General features: G+C 36.4%; 1 protein-coding gene across 1 annotated transcript in view; it reads right to left on the bottom strand.

Annotated features, from left to right (window-relative positions):
- STAT4 (signal transducer and activator of transcription 4) overlaps positions 1-19,021 on the bottom strand; it is a 103,729-nt gene that overhangs the window by 20,926 nt on the left and 63,782 nt on the right. The window contains exons 6-14 of the mRNA XM_040228908.1: positions 18,649-18,727; positions 15,876-15,961; positions 14,007-14,158; positions 12,052-12,210; positions 11,159-11,251; positions 8,314-8,373; positions 7,991-8,008; positions 7,809-7,902; positions 4,226-4,270 (exon numbers count right to left, since the gene is read on the bottom strand). Of these exons, the coding sequence (XP_040084842.1) occupies positions 4,226-4,270; positions 7,809-7,902; positions 7,991-8,008; positions 8,314-8,373; positions 11,159-11,251; positions 12,052-12,210; positions 14,007-14,158; positions 15,876-15,961; positions 18,649-18,727 (786 nt within the window). The remainder of the gene's footprint in view (positions 1-4,225; positions 4,271-7,808; positions 7,903-7,990; positions 8,009-8,313; positions 8,374-11,158; positions 11,252-12,051; positions 12,211-14,006; positions 14,159-15,875; positions 15,962-18,648; positions 18,728-19,021) is intronic.

Raw genomic sequence — 19,021 nt, 5'->3', positions numbered from 1 at the left:
TCCATTCACTTAATGAGTATTTGCTGAGTCCCATCATGCGTTAGACCCTGGCCTAGATCCTGGGAAACAATAATAAGAGGGGAAACAATGGTACAGTCATATGAGAGAGAGATCTTAATCACAGAATCATAGGAAATAAATGTAAAGCAACAACTAATTCTCAATCCATAAAATAAAGGGAATGTACGGAAGATATTGCAAAAAAAAAAAATCTATGTTTCTAGTGTTATTTGTGCACCAATCTTTGTCTTTAAAAAGCATTGCAACTACTTAAATTAGTTCAGAAGGCAATCGACTTCCTGTGAAAATGCTTGAGCCAGTTGGAGTATGAGTGGTGGATCTGTGTTTGAGAACACTGAACCTTGAAAGAACATCTGTTTGGCTATTTTGTTAAATGAAACTCAAGTCAGCCAGGCTTTACTAATAGCTTCTTTGTGCTTCATGACTTTCCACCACATAAACAAAATTACCTAACACCTCAGTCTGTGGCTAAAACTGTCATTTATCAGTTAAAGCCTACTGACAGAACAAACTCAAGAGACTGCAATTCAGCCTCCCTGTTCAAACAGTTTCTGCCATTTCAACAATCACTCTCAAGCCAGATCTCAGGACCTCCAGGAAAGGCTGCTTCCTGGAAATGTTTATTTTATAGAGATAGACTGAAGCTTTCACCAAGTTTGGCAACTTGCTAGACGATGGAATCTTATCTTCAGCATGATTATCCCGAGGAAAAAACAAAGGTGGGAGAAAGAAGCAGTAATTGCAAACCTTGAATTTGTGACAGCATGTCAACAGATTCCTCATTCCAAAGCAAATCTTTTAAATTAAATGCATTTTGAAAAATTACCTGATTCTCTGCTGCACTTCTGAGGATTATAGAATCTCTTTCAAAGAAGTTTCAGAGATTGTGTAGTCTAATGGTTCTAAAATCTTTTTTTTTTTTTTAACCCTGGAACATGTTCTTAGAAGTAAATTTCCCATCTGGACCCCTATCTGTAAAATACTTAAAATAGGGCTGATTGATTGAAATAGGGGTGGGAAGTCCAGAGCTCCATCGTTCACCAAACCAAAACCAAAGAGGGGACTTCACTGGTCTTCCTAGCCTTCTAGGGACAGCATGATTTCTGAGCAGGTGTGTAAGTGAGGAAAACAGTAGCTTAAACAGAGGAAAGAATGCAGAGATCTTTCTTATAGGAATCCCAGCAAATGGGTGTGTGTGTGTGTATGATGAGATAAAGGGGTCAAAGCACAGTGACAACCATCAAGGCCTCTGTGTGTGTGTATGTGATGAAATAGGTCAAAGCGGAGTGACAACCATCATGGCCTCTGTGCATGTGTGTGGGTATGTGTTTGTGGGTGTGTGAGTGAGTGTGATGAGCTAAAGAGGTCAAAGCGAACGTCAACCATCACAGCCTCTCCCAAGGAAGGTTTTGTGACTCCAGAGGCAGCGTGGCACAGTGGCCAAAAGCACGGACCCAGGAGCCAGATTGCTGAGGTTTGAATCTAAGCCTGAGCACTCAGTGCCTCAGTTTCCCTGGCCAAAATAAGAATGACACTAAATCACGTAGCTACCTTGCACCAGAATCCTTACAAAGTTTAGAAGAATTTAAAATCATGCTTCCCAAGAAAACTCTCGCAGCTCCTGTATCTCCTGTGCACATTGGTACCGTAGTGGAAATAGCACTGCCGATGGTCTCTACCTCCTGGCACTGTTGAGACAGTTACATCAGTCAATGCCAGCGAAGCTATTAGACAGTGAGATACAGAGTAAATGCCACACAAGGATTTGTCAAATAAGTTCTTATCAGGCTGTGAACTCCTGCTGCAGGTACATAGATAAGCGATAAGCAACAGCTACTGTTTGAAATTTGAAAATGAGGTTATAACATCCTGGCTTCCCGTTCTCCCTAAATTTTGGTTACTGCAATTCCTGGCCCCATGACTCTGTGAATCCCACTTAATCACCAGATCTTCCCCCACTCTTTCCTGACTTTCCTTTTGTCACCCCTAAGTTTGGCCAAGCTCCTGACTCCCATCTCATCTTTCTGAGTCCACTGCATTTATTGTGTGGCTTTTCAATGGTTCCTATAGCACATAAAACAGCAGTCAAGTCTATGGTTTATTTTCAATGTACCGAGGAGTCATATTAAAATTCTGTCAACAGGGGGAGCTCAAAGAACAGCTTAAAATAAAATTATCCAGTTCCAGCAAACTTGGGGGGGAAAAAAGAAAATCATTCTGATATAACTGCATGATTTTGTTATTAATCAGAAAATGAGAGGAAATAAATTCAAAATGAGATAAATAGGCAGTGTTAATGAGACATTGTTTTTCTATAGTGGAAGCTGATTTACTTAGATCTCTGTCTCTAGAGAAATTCAAGTAGGTTCTGATTTTACATTCACAAAGATGACAAAGTACTGAAGAATTCAGCTATTTAATTTATTCCCTCTTGATTTGTTTTCCTTAAGAAGAGTTTAGAAGTCTTGTGCTTAGTCTATTCTAAGTCTATTTAGACTTAGTAAATACTATTCAGAGAGGTCACTGCATGAAATGCTGTTTGCAACTTTGGTGAAAATTCCAAGATTTGTGAAACAGACTTTTATTTGTAATGTGCTAATGTTTTAATTAGGAAGTTTGGAAAACCTTTATGGATTTCTATAAGGTGGGAAGAATACCCCCTATTTGTTTGGTTTACTAGAATATTCTTAAACTCAAAAGCTTTGTTCCTGTTGTATCTGGGCTGAGAAACCTGTTTGACAGTCTGCTGTAAGCCAAGGTTGTACCTTGGGAAGAAAGCTTAGCTCATCCTTGGTGGAGCGGTGATATCTGGCAAAAGAACTTTAAGACATGGGTAAGAGAATGAAGAATTTTTGGAAGGGAAAAATGTAGAGCATGAAAACTGTTGTGATGGGTCTTTGTGGTTTTGTGGGGTGGGCTAGATCGGCTATAATCGAATGCTGGATTTATAAAGTGTATTTTCTTCCAAATAATTTGAAGCAATTTCTCATAGAGCTGTAACACTAAAGCCAGGAGATTTAATCCATACCAACCACACCAGAAATAAGCCTCATTGCTTTCTAACTGCATCGTGTAGGTGGTCTTACACATGCAGTTTCTCAGCATGGAGCATTGGGCGTTATGACTCGATCTCTTAGAGGAAAGAAATGCAATATTTCTCTATCAGATCATTTGCCAAGGGTCATATTTTCAGTCACTGTCAGAATGGACTCAAGCCCAGGTTTTCTAATTCCAAATACGTAGGGGATAGAGAAATGCCCTAGTATCTGCTAAGTCGCTTCAGTCGTGTCTGACTCTATGCCATCCCATAGACGGCAGCCCACCGGGCTCCCCCGTCCCTGGGATTCTCCAGGCAAGAACACTGGAGTGGGTTGCCGTTTCCTTCTCCAATGCATGAAAGTGAAAAAAGTGAAGTCACTCAGTCATGCCCCACTCTTAGCGACCACATGGACTGCAGCCTACCAGGCTCCTCTGTCCATGGGATTTTCCAGGCAAGAGTACTGGAGTGGGTTGCCATTGCCCTAGTATGTAGGTCAACTAGATAGATGATTCCCAAAGCCGCTTCCAATTCAGGATTTGGCAACTCTATTATTTACTGACAAACTCAAACACCTGGGCTGCATCAGCTTGTTCTTTTAATCGATTCATCCACTGAAGTACCAACCTTAGATATACGAGTAAAGTAATTGATACCATAAAGTAATAGAACTGTTTTTCACTTACCTGTGGAAGATGAGTGATGTTATGATATTCTATAATAATGAACTGACTAAAGAAATTACAGCAATACAATGCAACCACTTTAAATCATGTCCTCCAAGAGTAAGTTTATGGAAAACTGTTCACTTCACATTGCTATGTGATGGAAAGCAGGTTGTGAAACATTGTGTGTATATATATACATTTAAAGTAATGTATACATATAAAGTTTAGAATGATGTGAACCAAAACATTAATAGTTGTTTGCTTAGGAGGATGTTATATGCAATTTCTGTGCTCTTCTTTTTAAAAGAAAATTTCTTATACAGTTGGCAATTATCAAGTTTTACATTTGTAATTAGAGAAACATTAATTTGATTTTATATAAAAATACAAAGGGCAGTTTAAGAGCTTTTGCATTTTCATACTGTTCATGAGCTTTGTAAAAATAAGACATTATAGGATTATTTCCTAGAAAAATGCCTTTGGAGAAAACATTTCGTACCTCATTTCCTTTGTTCCCAGCACTAGACTTCATTTCCTTTGGCTGCTGCGGAAAAGGAAACAACAGTGTTTGGATGGAGAAGCATTATCTGCTAAATACCAAGCTGGTTATACCTATTATAGCGGTTTTCTCAGTCAGAATTTTGACTTCTAGAACTGTAAGCCAGATGTCTTCTAATGCACTGAAACCTAACATAGCTGCCCAGATTCAACAGAAAGAGCTTCCTGTTTCATCTCATGGGACTCCACTTCAGGAAGTTTCATTGAGATAAGGTAGCAAGCCGGTATAAGACTGTTTTTCAGCCACATTTTGGAAAGAAGAAATCATATTGGGATGTTTTAGAATATATTCAGCACTCCTCTGTACCTGGAAAGTATCATCTGAGCTAAGCCATGACGATTCTCAATGCCTATGAAATCATGTCTAACACATAGGCCTGGGGAAATAGACATAGGCCAGTAGGCACATGGCGTTGGTGAGCTACTGAATGCCATGAGAGGAGAAGACACAAAATGTTCATGACATAGACTACTCAGTGGGAAAATAGGACAGAAAAAAATTAATGTGTACAATCTGATCCACTTAAAAAAAAAGAATATATACATATATATATTATATAGTGAAAGTGTTAGTTGCTCAGTTGTGTCCGATTCTTTGTGACCCCATGGACTGTGGCCCACCAGGCTTTTCTGTCCTTAGAATTCTCCAGGCAAGAATACTGGAGTGGGTAGCCATTCCCTTCTCCGGAGGATCTTCCTGATCCAGGGATCAAACCCTGGTCTCCTGTACTGCAGGCAGATTCTTTACTGTCTGAGCCACCAGGGAAGGTCTATATATATGTATACATACACATATACACATATATATGAATGAAAATGCAAAAATAAGGATGTCAATAGTGTTATGTCAAGGTGTTGGGATCATATAGGTGGTTTTTAATTTTTAAAATTTTGCTTTGCTGATTTTCCATATTTACTTTGGTATTAAAAATTGATAAAAGGTATTATATAAAAGGTAATATATGTGAAAATGCTTTGCAACTAGAAAAGCATCATGAAGAATAAAGTTTTGTTATTTTATATTTTATCCTTCCTGGAATAGAGACTCGACCACTTTTTGGTATGTTTCTTGTCCTTCCTTTTTCAAATGACTCTTTTGGGAGCCAGGTATCTCTAAGTTAAGAGCCTTTTATGGCTTCACTTATTAGCAATCATTGGCCATTACTGAAAGTTTCTTGAGAATAGGAATTGAACTTAAGCAAAAAGAGTGCTAGTTATAAGAATGTATACGAACAAAGCTAGCGGAGGTGATAGGATTCCTGTTGAGCTATTTCAAATCCTGAAAGATGATCCTGTGAAAGTGCTGCACTCAATATGCCAGCAAATTTGGAAAACTCAGCAGTGGCCACAAGACTGGAAAAGGTCAGTTTTCATTCCAGTCCCAAAGAAAGGCAATGCCAAAGAATGCTCAAACTACCATACAATTGCACTATCTCACACACTAGTAAAGTAATGCTCAAAATTCTCCAAGCCAGGCTTCAGCAATACGTGAACCATGAACTCCCTGATGTTGCTGGTTTTAGAAAAGGCAGAGGAACAGGAGATCAAATTGCCAACATCTGCTGGATCATGGAAAAAGCAAGAGAGTTCCAGAAAAACATCTATTTCTGCTATATTGACTATGCCAAAGCTTTTGACTGTGTGGCTCACAATAAACTGTGGAAAATTCTGAAAGAGATTGGAATATCAGACCACCTAACCTGCCTCTTGAGAAATCTGTATGCAGGTCAGGAAGCAACAGTTAGAACTGGACATGGAACAACAGACTGGTTTCAAATAGGAAAAGGAGTATGTCAAGGCTGTATATTGTCACCCTGCTTATTTAACTTCTATGCACAGTACATCATGAGAAACGCTGGACTGGAAGAAACACAAGCTGGAATCAAGATAGCCGAGAGAAATATCAATAACCTCAGATATGCAGATGACACCACCCTTATGGCAGAAAGTGAAGAGGAGCTAAAAAGCCTCTTGATAAAAGTGAAAGTGGAGAGTGAAAAAGTTGGCTTAAAGCTCAACATTCAGAAAACAAAGATCATGGCATCCGGTCCCATCACTTCATGGGAAATAGATGGGGAAACAGTGAAAACAGCATCAGACTTTATTTTGGGGGGCTCCAAAATCACTACAGATGGTGACTGCAGCCATGAAATTAAAAGATGCTTACTCCTTGGAAGAAAAGTTATGACCAATCTAAGACTGCATATGCAAAAGCAGAGACATTACTTTGCCGACTAAGGTCAGTCTAGTCAGGGCTATGGTTTTTCCTGTGGTCACGTATGGATGTGAGAGTTGGACTGTGAAGAAGGCTGAGCGCCAAAGAATTGATGCTTTTGAACTGTGGTGTTGGAGAAGACTCTTGAGAGTCCCTTGGACTGCAAGGAGATCCAACCAGTCCATTCTGAAGGAGATCAGCCCTGGGATTTCTTTGGAAGGAATGATGCTGAAGCTGAAACTCCAGTACTTTGGCCACCTCATGCGAAGAGTTGACTCATTGGAAAAGACTCTGATGCTGGGAGGGATTGGGGGCAGGAGGAGGAGGGGACAACAAAGGATGAGATGGCTGGATGGCATCACTGAATCGATGGACGTGAGTCTGAGTGAACTCCGGGAGTTGGTAATGGACAGGGAAGCCTGGGGTGCTGTGATTCACGGGGTCGTAAAGAGTTGGACACGACTGAGCGACTGAACTGAACTGACTGATATATATGATCACTCATCATTACATTCAATTGATTCAGCAGTCTCATACAGAGGGATTCAAGGATTCACACAAAAGATAAAAACTGAACACCAGTATAAATTTTTGTATGCAGCTATCTTTCTGTTAATATAAATGTTATCTTTTAGAAAGTAGACCTCTTGAGGCTGCTTCAGTGGTCAACATTCAGGTAAGGTATCTTCTCAATGTTAATAAGCCAGGTAAGAAACATGTTTTTGGCTAGACAAGCAATAGGGTATTTGGGAATCTAAGAACTATGCGACGAATTAGAAAGGAAGCAGGAAGAGAACTCCAGATTAAGAGGAAGTAGTAAAAACAAGAAGTAACAGGATGAGGCTGGGTCAGAAGCTTTCTAGAAATGCCAAGGCCAACTGTGTACATCTCACACCTAAAACCATCCTATTTCCCCAAGTCAATCCTCCTAAAATGACAGAGATTTCAGCCAGACCTGCCATTATTGGGTATCAATTGGAGAGATTTTAAAAATGAAGCCAGGAATGCTTATCTACTTTAAGACATATTATCTCTGTCATCATGACCAAAATATTTTGACTAATTAAGACATATATTTAGGTACAACATCACCATTGTTAAGAACGCAGACTTTCTGAGTTAAGGTTCAATTTTTTTTTTTACCACTTTAAATTCTTCAAAGATGACATGTTTTATTTCTCAATACAATCCTTAATTCACATAAGAAACACTAAAGAACAAAACACATTAAATTATAAGGTCTATTAGTTTAGATGTGTCTGATTTGGAGGGGTTGGGGGAACTTGGGTCATTTCACTACTTAACTCACCAAATGTCGAAATTCTACAGAGAGACTCCCATTGGAAGATTCTTCAATGGACATGGCCTTGACATGAGTTCCACAAAGTACAAATCTTCGATTGCTAGAGAGGAAATCTTAGCTATTTACAAGGGTCTCAGGTAAAAATGTTTTTATGAGAACAACAAAAAATTCTAAAGTAAATGTCTTACCTTAGAGTTGAAGCATTCCTGTAAAACCAAGAAGATTCTTTAAAATGAGTTATTTAATAAATCTAGAAAAAGAGTCTATGCTACTTTAGAGGATGAGGATAGTATATAAAATTTCATTTCATGTCTTTATAGTAAAATTTATAAAGTCAGTCTTCATTGGAGTTCTGTTAAATGTTTGAACTTTAAAGTCAAATATTGAAGTACATTGATACATTATGTTAGAGAAGTAAAATTAAAAGTTAAAAATTATTCTATAAAATAAGGACAATTCTTCTTAAAAAGTCTTACAATTTCACGTTTCAAAATGGAAATTAAAAACTTACTTGTCAATTGATGCTTTCACCTTTACCTGATAATTTAGTTCTGGTAATTTTATTAGCAGTCTGGAAAAAACACATAAAGAATTAAAGATAAAAATTTTCATGGCTAAAAGCCTTTTTATATTTAAAGATTTAAATATATTTATGCCAAATATATATAAATCAAGCTCACATTATTTCCAGTCTTATGTTCGTGTGTTTTGAAAATGTCAATTCCTCTTTACTTTGCCATTTTACTAATATTGACATCACCCACTTAATAGAACACATATTTGGAAAGTATTTCCATGTTGTGTTAGTTGATGTGTGTTAGATAATACATTGGCTAGATCAGAAAAATAGCTATATATTTTGGCTAAAGCCTAAATTTGGGTTAGACATATAAATAAAAGAAAACACTTTTGTAAATCTATTTATGTGGATTCATTTAATTCTCATACTATAAAAAAATTGTAAGCTTAGTAAAACTAAATGTTTTGATAACTGTTTTATGGTAAAATACTGAGAAAGACTAGGACTCTGATAGAATATGGAAAATTCCACTTCAAATGCATTTGCAGACTTTAAAGATATTACATGTAAGTAACAGCAAAAATTTTATAACTGAAAAAGACCTAATTTCACACAAACACATGATTAAAGGTCAGAATAACAATTCCTTTAATTCCTTCAGGTGTCTCCTTAGCTTTCCCCAAACTTTCTAAGCTGTACCCTTTGACATAACCTCTCTGCAGGTTCAGTTCAGTTTCAGAGGTATTCATTCAGTCACTCCCTCATTCATCCATTTACATATACACTCATCCCAAACATTGTTTATTCACTCAGCTGCATTGAGCTTCTTATATAAACCCAGTACAGCCCCAGGCAGTGGGAAACTGGCATAATGAAGATTAAGGAAGGAGCGCAGTAGACATGGCGATCCATCAAAGGAAGAAGTCCAGCTAAACAGATGACATTTAAAGAATGGTGATAAGCAACTGATTGACATTAGAGAAATATAATCATAGATAACAAACAACCCAAACAAAACAAAAAGAACGTATCAAGGTTTCTTAAAAATCCTGCCGGAACTGGTTTTGGGGTTTGGGATATGATAATATAGCTGCTGGTAGTGAGGCAGTCTATGAAGTAAGATGAAATGACTTCCCTTTTTGCCTTCCTCTCTATCCTGTATCAGGAAGGATCTGACTCACTTTAAGTGCTGATGACAAAAGGGAGTCCCATGTCACCTCTTTCCTTTGAAATAGGAGGATGGAATGCTTTGGTAGAGTGGGGTTTTAGGAAAAATCTTGAATGCTAAGTAAAGGATCAGCTGTCAAGACAGTGGGGGAATTGGGTACAGAAAAGAAGAATGGGGACTGAACAGTTAGATGCAAGAGGAGGGCAGAATACCCTTGCCAGGGACTAATGGTCTATGCCTCTGGCAGTCAGTTTAAACAACATGTCAGGTGATGCCCACTCAAGGACCTCTTCCACTCAGAGTTCTTTGTTGAGCAATCCCTACTCATCTTCCCTTTTGCCCCAGAGAACATCTTAGACTGAATATATCATATACGGGTGTCTCAAGGGAAAGCAGGATATATGCACTACCCCGCTATCCTATTTCCCTTTAGTGTTACAATTTTCTGGGTTGTATAGAGATGTGGGGATGAGAAAGGAATACATTTGAAACTGAGAAAATTTTAAAAAGGAACCTGGTTTTTGTTTTTTATTTTTGTATCTTAGTGTGGTGATGCAAATTCTTATAAAGGAAATGATTCAGAATTTCAAGTAGGGTTTCCGAAATGCAAATGAAAGACAAATGCCTTCCTTTAAAAAATGAAGTTCCTAGGTGATGGATGTCAACTAAACTTATTGTAATCATCATTATGCCATTTATGCACATCAAGTCTTTATGCTTAAACCTACACAGTGTTGTATGTCAATATGTCTCGATAAAATGAAACTGAACTAAAAATGGAGTTTCAATAGTGCTCTGTGACCAAGGGTGCTATCATGGGATCTTAACTACCATCTACCATGGCATCACAGCCTCTCTGGAATTTCAGCTTTCCAGAGATGACCTAGTGATTAGGAATTTAAAGCTTTGGGACTTAGAGATTGAGGCATGATGACAATATCTTTGAAAGTCTGAAGTCAAACTCATTATTTTAAAAATGTCTTTAGGAAAGCTGTATGTGTTAGTTTGCTCATGAAAATGAAAAGAATCACATACATAGATAAAGCAGCAACAACATAATCATTTCTCTTTAAATCAAGTACATAATAAGGATGTGCTGAAAATCATGGTGTTGAGAGTTTTCATGGAAAATTCAATAAGCTAGCTTCTGGGTGATCACAGGTAAAGAATGTGCCACTATATGCCTGGATAGGATATTCGAACCTTCTACAACCTGTTCCAATCTATCTTCTCAATTCTCTCTCTCCCCGCTCCCCATGCTTATAGAACAGTGACTCCTTATTTTAGAAAGTCCTTATTTCTAATAGTGTCTCTCTCACACCCCTGCTCTTCCCTCAAGGTCCTTCCTCACAGTGACCACAAGCATTCTCTAGGCTCCCCAGTCTTCTCTCAAGTCAATCTTCTCAGCAATTAATCCTATGTCATCTGAAATTGTGACTTCATACTTTCATGCTAATAACTCTCATGCCCTCCTCTTCATTGTCCCACTCTTTATAAGTAGGGCTCTCACGTTCATATTCCTGTGGGTATTTAATTTACAATAGCTGGGCATGCAGGAGTCACTCAATGAAGAATAGTTGCCTGAAAGCCACATTGAAAGAAATGAGCCTCAATTACACAGTGACCGTAGCACCATAAACATGAAACAATAGAATGCATTCTGCCTACCTTAGCTTTACAGTAAACTGAATGAGAGTCTTAAGGACCATCGGCCTCTGAGGGTGGGTTGGCATGCATGGCTGTCGTTCAACCACAAATGAGCTGGGGTCAAAGGAAATAAAGCGTGTCATTTGAAAACACTGAAGACATTGACAGGCTGAAAACCACAGAGTAACAGGATGCTGTCCTCTTATAAAATAAAAATTTTCTACACTTATAAGACATTCAAACTCCCATTAGGCTCAAATCTTTCCAAGACGTCACATAAATAATTACCAAGAGATGGGAAATGCCTAAAGATTTCCGTAAGTAACAACAGTAAATAATTCTTAATTATTATATTTAGGTCAAGAATAAAAGCCCCAGTCTCTTTTTATCATAATAAACATCAAGTAGAAAGTTAATTTCATGCCATTTTTGACCTAGATATCAGGATTTCTGGTACACAGTAATATTTTTTTTCTTTAGATGAGCTTATAAACATAAACATATTCTCCATCCTTCATTTCTTGAATATGTATTGATACTTGAGTAGAAATCCTTGAAATCTTTTTTTCTAAAATATGAAAAATGAACTTTGGGTGGGCAACGTGGTGACTCATGAAAAACTGGGTTAGGTGGTGGAAGAAGTGTTGATGAATAAACAGTGATGAGTAAAAAAAATGTTTCTGGAACTCTCTGGAGCTTTATTCACTGTACCCTAAAGCTCATTGTTTAACACTTCTCTCCCATTCCTTCACCTGAATACCAAAACCAAACCAGGGTGTCCTCCCAACTACATAGAACTGAAGCTGCCAGGAGGCATCTAAATGGATAACACTCGACTTACCCTCTTTTTTCAAGCTGAAGTATAGTTGTACAATTTGTTTAAGTTGCAGGTGTAGAGCAAATTGTTGACTTACTTCTTAAAAAGGTTGTAGATCAAGAAGGTGACTCTTTCTAGCAGATGTGGTCTTTGCAATGGGATAGGATCTCCTTCATATGTCATTTTCGTAGATTGCTCCTCTAATTTCTCCAACTGCCTCCTGAGTTGGAACAGACTTTCTGCCAACAGTGTAAAGCTATTGAACAGTCAATGGAAATGCAGATAGTTTTTTTCTACTAAACTCCACCGTTTTAACTATTTAGCAAGTATTACTAAATAATTATTAAATGAATTAGTCATTTAATTCCATTAGATTAGTGACAGTGTCTTTTATGTTTATTTTCCTAACTCAGTTTTTCTCTAAAATGCTTGAAAGATGTTAACTGTTTTTAATGTTTTAAAATTTTTACCTTCAGTTTTAAGACAAACCATTTAGAAAATTTTGTGAATGTCTGGGTTCAAATTCCTTTGTTTTTAAAGTATTTTTATGTATTTGGCTTCACTGGGTCTTAGTTGTGGCACACAGGGTCTTTAGTTGCAGTATGTGGGAACTAGTTCCCTAACCAGGGATCAAACCCAGGCTCCCTGCATTGGGAGCACAGAGTCTTAGCCACCAGACCACTAGGAAAGTCCCCCCAAATTCCTTTTAATTATCTTTTTTAGAAGTCTATTAAACACATATATTTTTAAAAGATGGTACTCGCTAAAGGGCAAAGAGAGCAAATTTAAAACTTTAAAAATACATTTTATGAAGAATCTTATGTGTAAGAATACTGACAGAAAAAATAATGTGACCTCCCTCCACATATATTTATACAAGTCCTAAATATTAACCAAAAGATTGTCAATGGATCTTTCTGAAGAAAATTATCTGCTTAGAGTTTTACACTTTGGATCTCACTTAAGAAATGGAGGTGGCAGCTTGGGCTGGAAGTCTGGGAAAGGGGGAGATTGAAAGGCACACAGAAAGGGTCTCCAACTAAGAGGAGGCAGAAGTCTCATCACACTTACTAAGTCCATTTGCCCTGACAGCGGGTCTTTCTAGTTAAACTTTATTCCCCACAACATGGTAGAAAGAACTGTCAACCCCTTACTGAATTTGGTATAAGCACCATTTCTGCCATGCTCTCTATTCCTCCCTTTGTTGTTGATCTTGTTTTCACAACAACAGTGAGGTTAGCGAATCAAAATATTTCCCCAAGGAAATCAACAAATTTTAAAAGGAGCCCAGTCACTTTTCTTGAGTAGTAGTCCTGGAAGTGCAGAGCTTTTAGTGCAAGTGTGCCCAGTTATATGTGTTTTCATCGCATTGGATTGTATCCCTGGAAAGCAATTTTCGATTCACTCAAAAATTTTCCTTCTTTTTCATTATATTTTCTAATTGCTCTTTCACTCAGAGAATTTTCTTTTGCACTGATGAAGGAGAAAACCCTATAAACCTTTGTTTAGTACAAAAGATAATATCTGTACATGATTGTGCGCATGTGTACACAGGCAGGGGATGCCATGTGGTGTTAGCCACTTGAGATTTGTCATTTAACTACAAAAACAAATCATTTTGTTAAAAACACAAAACTAATGCTTAGTTTTATGTGGACATCTTAAGATACACATTTTAAAAATGAGATACAGTGTTTGAAGCCAGTGCTTCTCATGCTCTTCAAGAAAGTGTATTTATTGATGATTTGAAAAAAATTCATTTGAGTCTTTTAAGACTGCATGTTGACATATTATATATGAGAAAATGAGCAATTCTTATGCATTCTATAGATTTCTATAGATGCTTTATTTTTCTCCCCCAAAGAATGGGAATTCAAAACACTTAGACAATTACATCTATTTGTATTCAAGAGTTTCAGCTGCTCATAAACCATCAACAAGCTGAATGAACTGACGCTGAGGTCTAAGCCTGCCTTCTCCAACTCAGCGACACCGAAACTGTGTGTGTACTTCCTGTGGTTTTCACTAGAAACTAAAGTCAGCGCGTTTTACCAGTTTTGAAGCTGGTCGAGCCCATTGTGGAGTGGACCTCCAATGCAGGCGATTTGCTGTCGCCTCTTCCAGTCTTGCAGTTCCTCCACCAGCATGCTGTTCATTAACAAGTCCGTCTCATTCACTATTTGTGTCATCTTACTCAGGGCTTCCTAAAAACAAAAGTGAATACTGAGAAGATTCTTACGACATACAACCGAAGTCACTCACAATTCAATCTAGAATACAGTCTGCCTAACCTGGGAGATAAAACTTTGGGTTAAAATTTTGACCAAATATTTTACCAAATACTACCTTCTATTTGCCATAGGACTACCTTTTCAAATAATTAAATTATGGCAATTCAATAACATCATGAAGAAAAAAGCATGATCACAGTTAACATTCTCATAATATCTCACAATAGCCTCATCTCATTAATATAAATATGTTGAGTTTGTAACTCCTGTGACAATATTGAATCCTGTAGTCATAGAAGCCATTTATCTGCTTCTTAAAAAGCCATTTATAAACTGAATTTACATTCTTATAAATATCTTAATGCATTAATTCTTAAATGTACTGACTAAAATTTGAGCCTCTCTGTGTTAGTTTTTGGGCTTCTCAGATGGCCCTAGTAAAGAATCTGCCTGCCAGTGCAGGAGACTTAAGAGAAACAGGTTTGATCCCTGAGCTGGGAAGATCGCTGGAGGAGGGTATGGCAACCCACTCCAGTAGTCTTGCCTAGAGAACCGCATGGACAGAGGTGCCTGGCCCAGCTACAGTTCATAGGGTCACAAAGAGTCAGACACGACTCAAGCATTATAGCACACACAAATGTTAGTATTTATCATCACTTTATCTGGGTTTGGGGAAACATAGTGGGAGAGGATAATTTTCAAAGGCTTAGGGATTAGAAGATGTGAATTTCTACCCTGGCTTGGCCACAGGCTATGTAAATTTGAAGAAGTCATTTTACTTTGCTTTCTCATCTATACAGTCAGGTGAATGGACTGAATTATTTCTGAGGTTCCCCTTCTCCTTAAAATTTTATTTAAAGTAGAATAAGATAGCATGCATAAAATGTATAGCATAGATTCATTATGTATAAAAGTATTAAGCTTATCTTAGGTTAAATATTTACATATTTAAAACCTGACATATGGTTAAGTTTATAATTGATTTAGAGTGAAAATAATTTTACATTTATTTGTGCTTACACAAATTCCTGCACAAAAAAGTGAAGCCAAACTTTTAGAAATAAACTATCGATTTCAGTAACTGGTTAATTTCAGTTGTGTCTCTTTTCAAAGAGAGGTAGAACTGAAATTGAGATATTTCCCCTCTTTTAAAATATTTTATTGAGCCAGAAAAATATCCTTCCTCTCCTTGGGAAGAGATGAGATTAAATATGCTCAGGATTCAGTGGACTATTCTGAAATCTACAAAATTATTTAGTACGTCATTTCTCATAATAGAAACTGGGACACATTTCTGCAATAAAATTTTGGTAGTCATCAAGTAATATCTTAATTATACATGTACAGTAGAACACATCTCAGCATATTAAGTACAGCAACTAAAACAGTCATGTCTGAAATAATGGCAAATAAAAACTGGGTAAAATGTTCTTGAAATTTAATGGTAGCTATAGTACAGTTACCACATAAGCAGAATAAATAGACTCTAGAGACAGTCTGCTTTGTAAACTTAGGTAGAGAAGCATGGCAAACAGTATGATACTCTTCCTAGAAACATTGCATAAGTGGAACTGATAAAATCATTCAGCCTAAACAGAACTGATAAAATCAATGAGCTTCTTTTCAGTAGGACTAGATATAGAAAAAGGAGAAAAATAGACAAAAGGCCAAATTAGAGTTCTTCACTAGCCTTTCTTTTGAAGTCCAGGCTGTTCAGCATTTCCTGCAGAGTTAAAACTTCCTGATTCATTAGGGCACTGTTCTTGTCACCCTGATCTGTGAAGAAGAGATCAGATTTAGAGTCCTCTCCAAGGAAAAGGTCTGACCTGAAAGCCAAGCTGGCTGTAACCTGCCATCCTAAGATCCAGGATGTAAGAGCAGAAATGGGGCCATTAATGATGAGCTTGGAAGTAAATCCTTGACTGCTCATATTGCCAGGAAGGATTACATCCAAGCACGCCAGAGATGAACTCTCTATCTTACAAACCTTGAGAGAACACCATTCTTCACGATATTCCTTTTAGGGGCCGGTAGAGAGGAGATAGAAACGTTTTTTTAATGGATTCTTTATTAGATCATCTCTACATTGACAATGACTTTGGCTGGTTGGCATGTGTAAGAAAGGAAGAGGCCTTTCTTTGTGCCCATGATTAAATCATACTGACCCCTCCTGATGTCTTGACTCAATCTCCTGCAAGGGTTGTACTTTTATACACTGTCTCATGAACTAATAATGACTAAATCCTTTGCTTTCTCTTTTTCTTTGCAAAACAAGCTAGACTCACAGTGAAACCAGAAGTGGGAGTTGCAAATTAAGAAAAATCTCTGGCTGAAAAAACCCCAAATGATTTATCCTCTTAAATGGAAAAAGTACAATAAACATCATATTATTTAATTTGAACTTAAAAATGTATTGGTATATAGTAAGTGACTATTTATACCAACTGTTCATTATCTAAATGAAGGCCTAACTGTTCATATATCTAAATGAAGGTCTGGAACACTGATAGGGCTTCAGTAATTGTGAAAAAGAGGCTCCTGAACAACGTTGTGGCAAATTTCTCTACAAAATAGCACTGGTCTCCAAGAAGTATTTCTGGCTGTTTTAATTCACAAATTCACTAACTCCTAGATCCCATGTATACCAAACTCTTGCTTAGACAGCATTTTATCAACTCAAAACTTAATTAGCTAATACTTTCCATTCTTCACCAGCAAGGATATAACTTGTTTCCCATGTACCTTTCATTTCACTTAAAATATTTCCTTTCACTTATATCCAACAAAATAAATACTTGGTGATTTAAGTGATAAAATAATCATTTTTATTCTTCATACTGCTTATGAAGTACTGAAAGATATTAAAGTAATTGTAACATAAGTTGAAAAATAATGTTATTGTTATAATTTATTTTATTATACTCTCATAAAATTGGTAGTTCACATATGAAATTTAGAGTGAGGCTGCTTTCAATGAAATGTAATAGTTGATTAAATGTGCAGTTGTTCTAAACCTTTTTAAGATCATGAACCCCTTTGATAATATAATCTGATGAAACCTGTGCTGTGTGAATTTCTCCAAAGGAAAAAATATTGTCCATACAAACAATTATGCATGTACAAAACTGTACACACAATTGTGCATACAAATTCATGAACATACTTATAACATAATAATCAACATTTCCTGGGAGTCAAGACATCCTGAATGTGCCAGGAGAACATGTCACATCTCACCTATGCCAGGAAAAAATAATATCCTCTCTTTGAAATATTAGATAGGAAGTTAATAAGCATTTGATCACAATCATCCATATTATTTCCTTCCAGATAAATTTTAAGCTAGCATTTCAATAGTTAAGGATGATTTTGTAAATCTATAAAAAGAATTTATATCTAATATGTTTTTAAAAATTATTTTAAAATAATTTTAGAATTACAAGAAGTTACAAAAATAGTATAAAGTTCCCATATAGACTTCATACAGCTTCCTCTAATGTCTTACATAACCATAGTACAATGGTCAAAGCCAGTAGATTAACACTGGTACAATCCTATTAACTAATCTAGACCTGATTAAAATTTCTCTAATTGTTCCACTAATTGCAGTGCACTTTAAGTGACCAATCTATTATTACTTGTAAATCTTAGATCTTTGTAAATATTCTAATTCTGTTCTTGTATTTCTTTAAAAACACCTAATTGTAACGTTGCAGGCAGACACTTTAACCTCTGCACCACCAGGGAAGCCCCAAACAACTTCAATATTTAACCACAAAGAAATAGTGAAATAAATTGCAGTGTTCTTACATTTTGATATTTATATAATTATTGAAATTATATATGTGGAGATTTTTTTAATCTGAGGAAATATGTAAAATAAAAGTTTAGCTTAAAATACTATTCAAAAACTATGTGCAAGCTGATTTCATTTTTTGTCAATAAATCTCTATGCATGTATTTTGAACATGTAGAAAAGGCTGGAAGAAAATGTGCTAACATTTTGATGGTGTTATATCTAGATAGCAGAATTTTGTGTGATTTTTAAATTTGTAATTTTTTTCTACTTTCCCAATTTCCTACAGTGAATAACATTTCTACTTTTAATTTTAAAAAATTATAGTAAAAAACTCACCTAGAGATAATATTAGTAATTTCCTGATCATAATAGACAATTATTATTCCTTTTCTTAATTATGATAATGATATTTTGATTCTACAAGAAAATGTTCTTAGCTTTTGGAGAACTGTTCTGAAATAGGGGTTATTTCTCATGAGCTTTATAATTTGAATAGTTAGTAAAAAATATATATTTATATGAAGAGAAAAGGAAGTAAATTAAATTCTCTTCTCCTGCATTCTCTCTTCAAAAAAAAAAAAGGGACTAATTTATCAATTCTTTCAGGAAAGAAGAAACCCTAGTCATGTCCCTTTGTGGAATTGTAGACAAAACAAAAACTTACCCATTGTCTGAATTGTTTTATACCTGTAATCAAATTCATCTTGTAGATCTTCTAAATATTTGGTGTCTTGTTCTGTCATCTTTTTACAAAAGAAAACATACTCTGTTGTTGCAATTAATCATGCCAATGAAATAATACCACCCATCATCAGTATTTCAAAATACACTGTTTAGTGCTTCCAATCTCCAGTAATATCCCAGACTAATTATATATTATAGAACCACAATTTCCAAAGAGCTAATTCCCATGAAAACTGAATATCTCTGGAAGAACCAGACTCAAGTTGCTCTTCCATTTTCTCTTCCTGAGTGTTTGCAAATTTCAGCATCTTGTCTCTCATTTCTCAGTAAATTCCAAATGATCCACTTTATCC

This window comes from Oryx dammah, unplaced genomic scaffold (assembly GCF_014754425.2).
Source record: "Oryx dammah isolate SB20612 unplaced genomic scaffold, SCBI_Odam_1.1 HiC_scaffold_27, whole genome shotgun sequence".
Lineage (NCBI taxonomy): Eukaryota > Metazoa > Chordata > Mammalia > Artiodactyla > Bovidae > Oryx > Oryx dammah.
The sequence above is the reverse complement of the archived record's forward strand: the minus strand, read 5'-3'. Positions and strand labels throughout refer to the sequence as shown.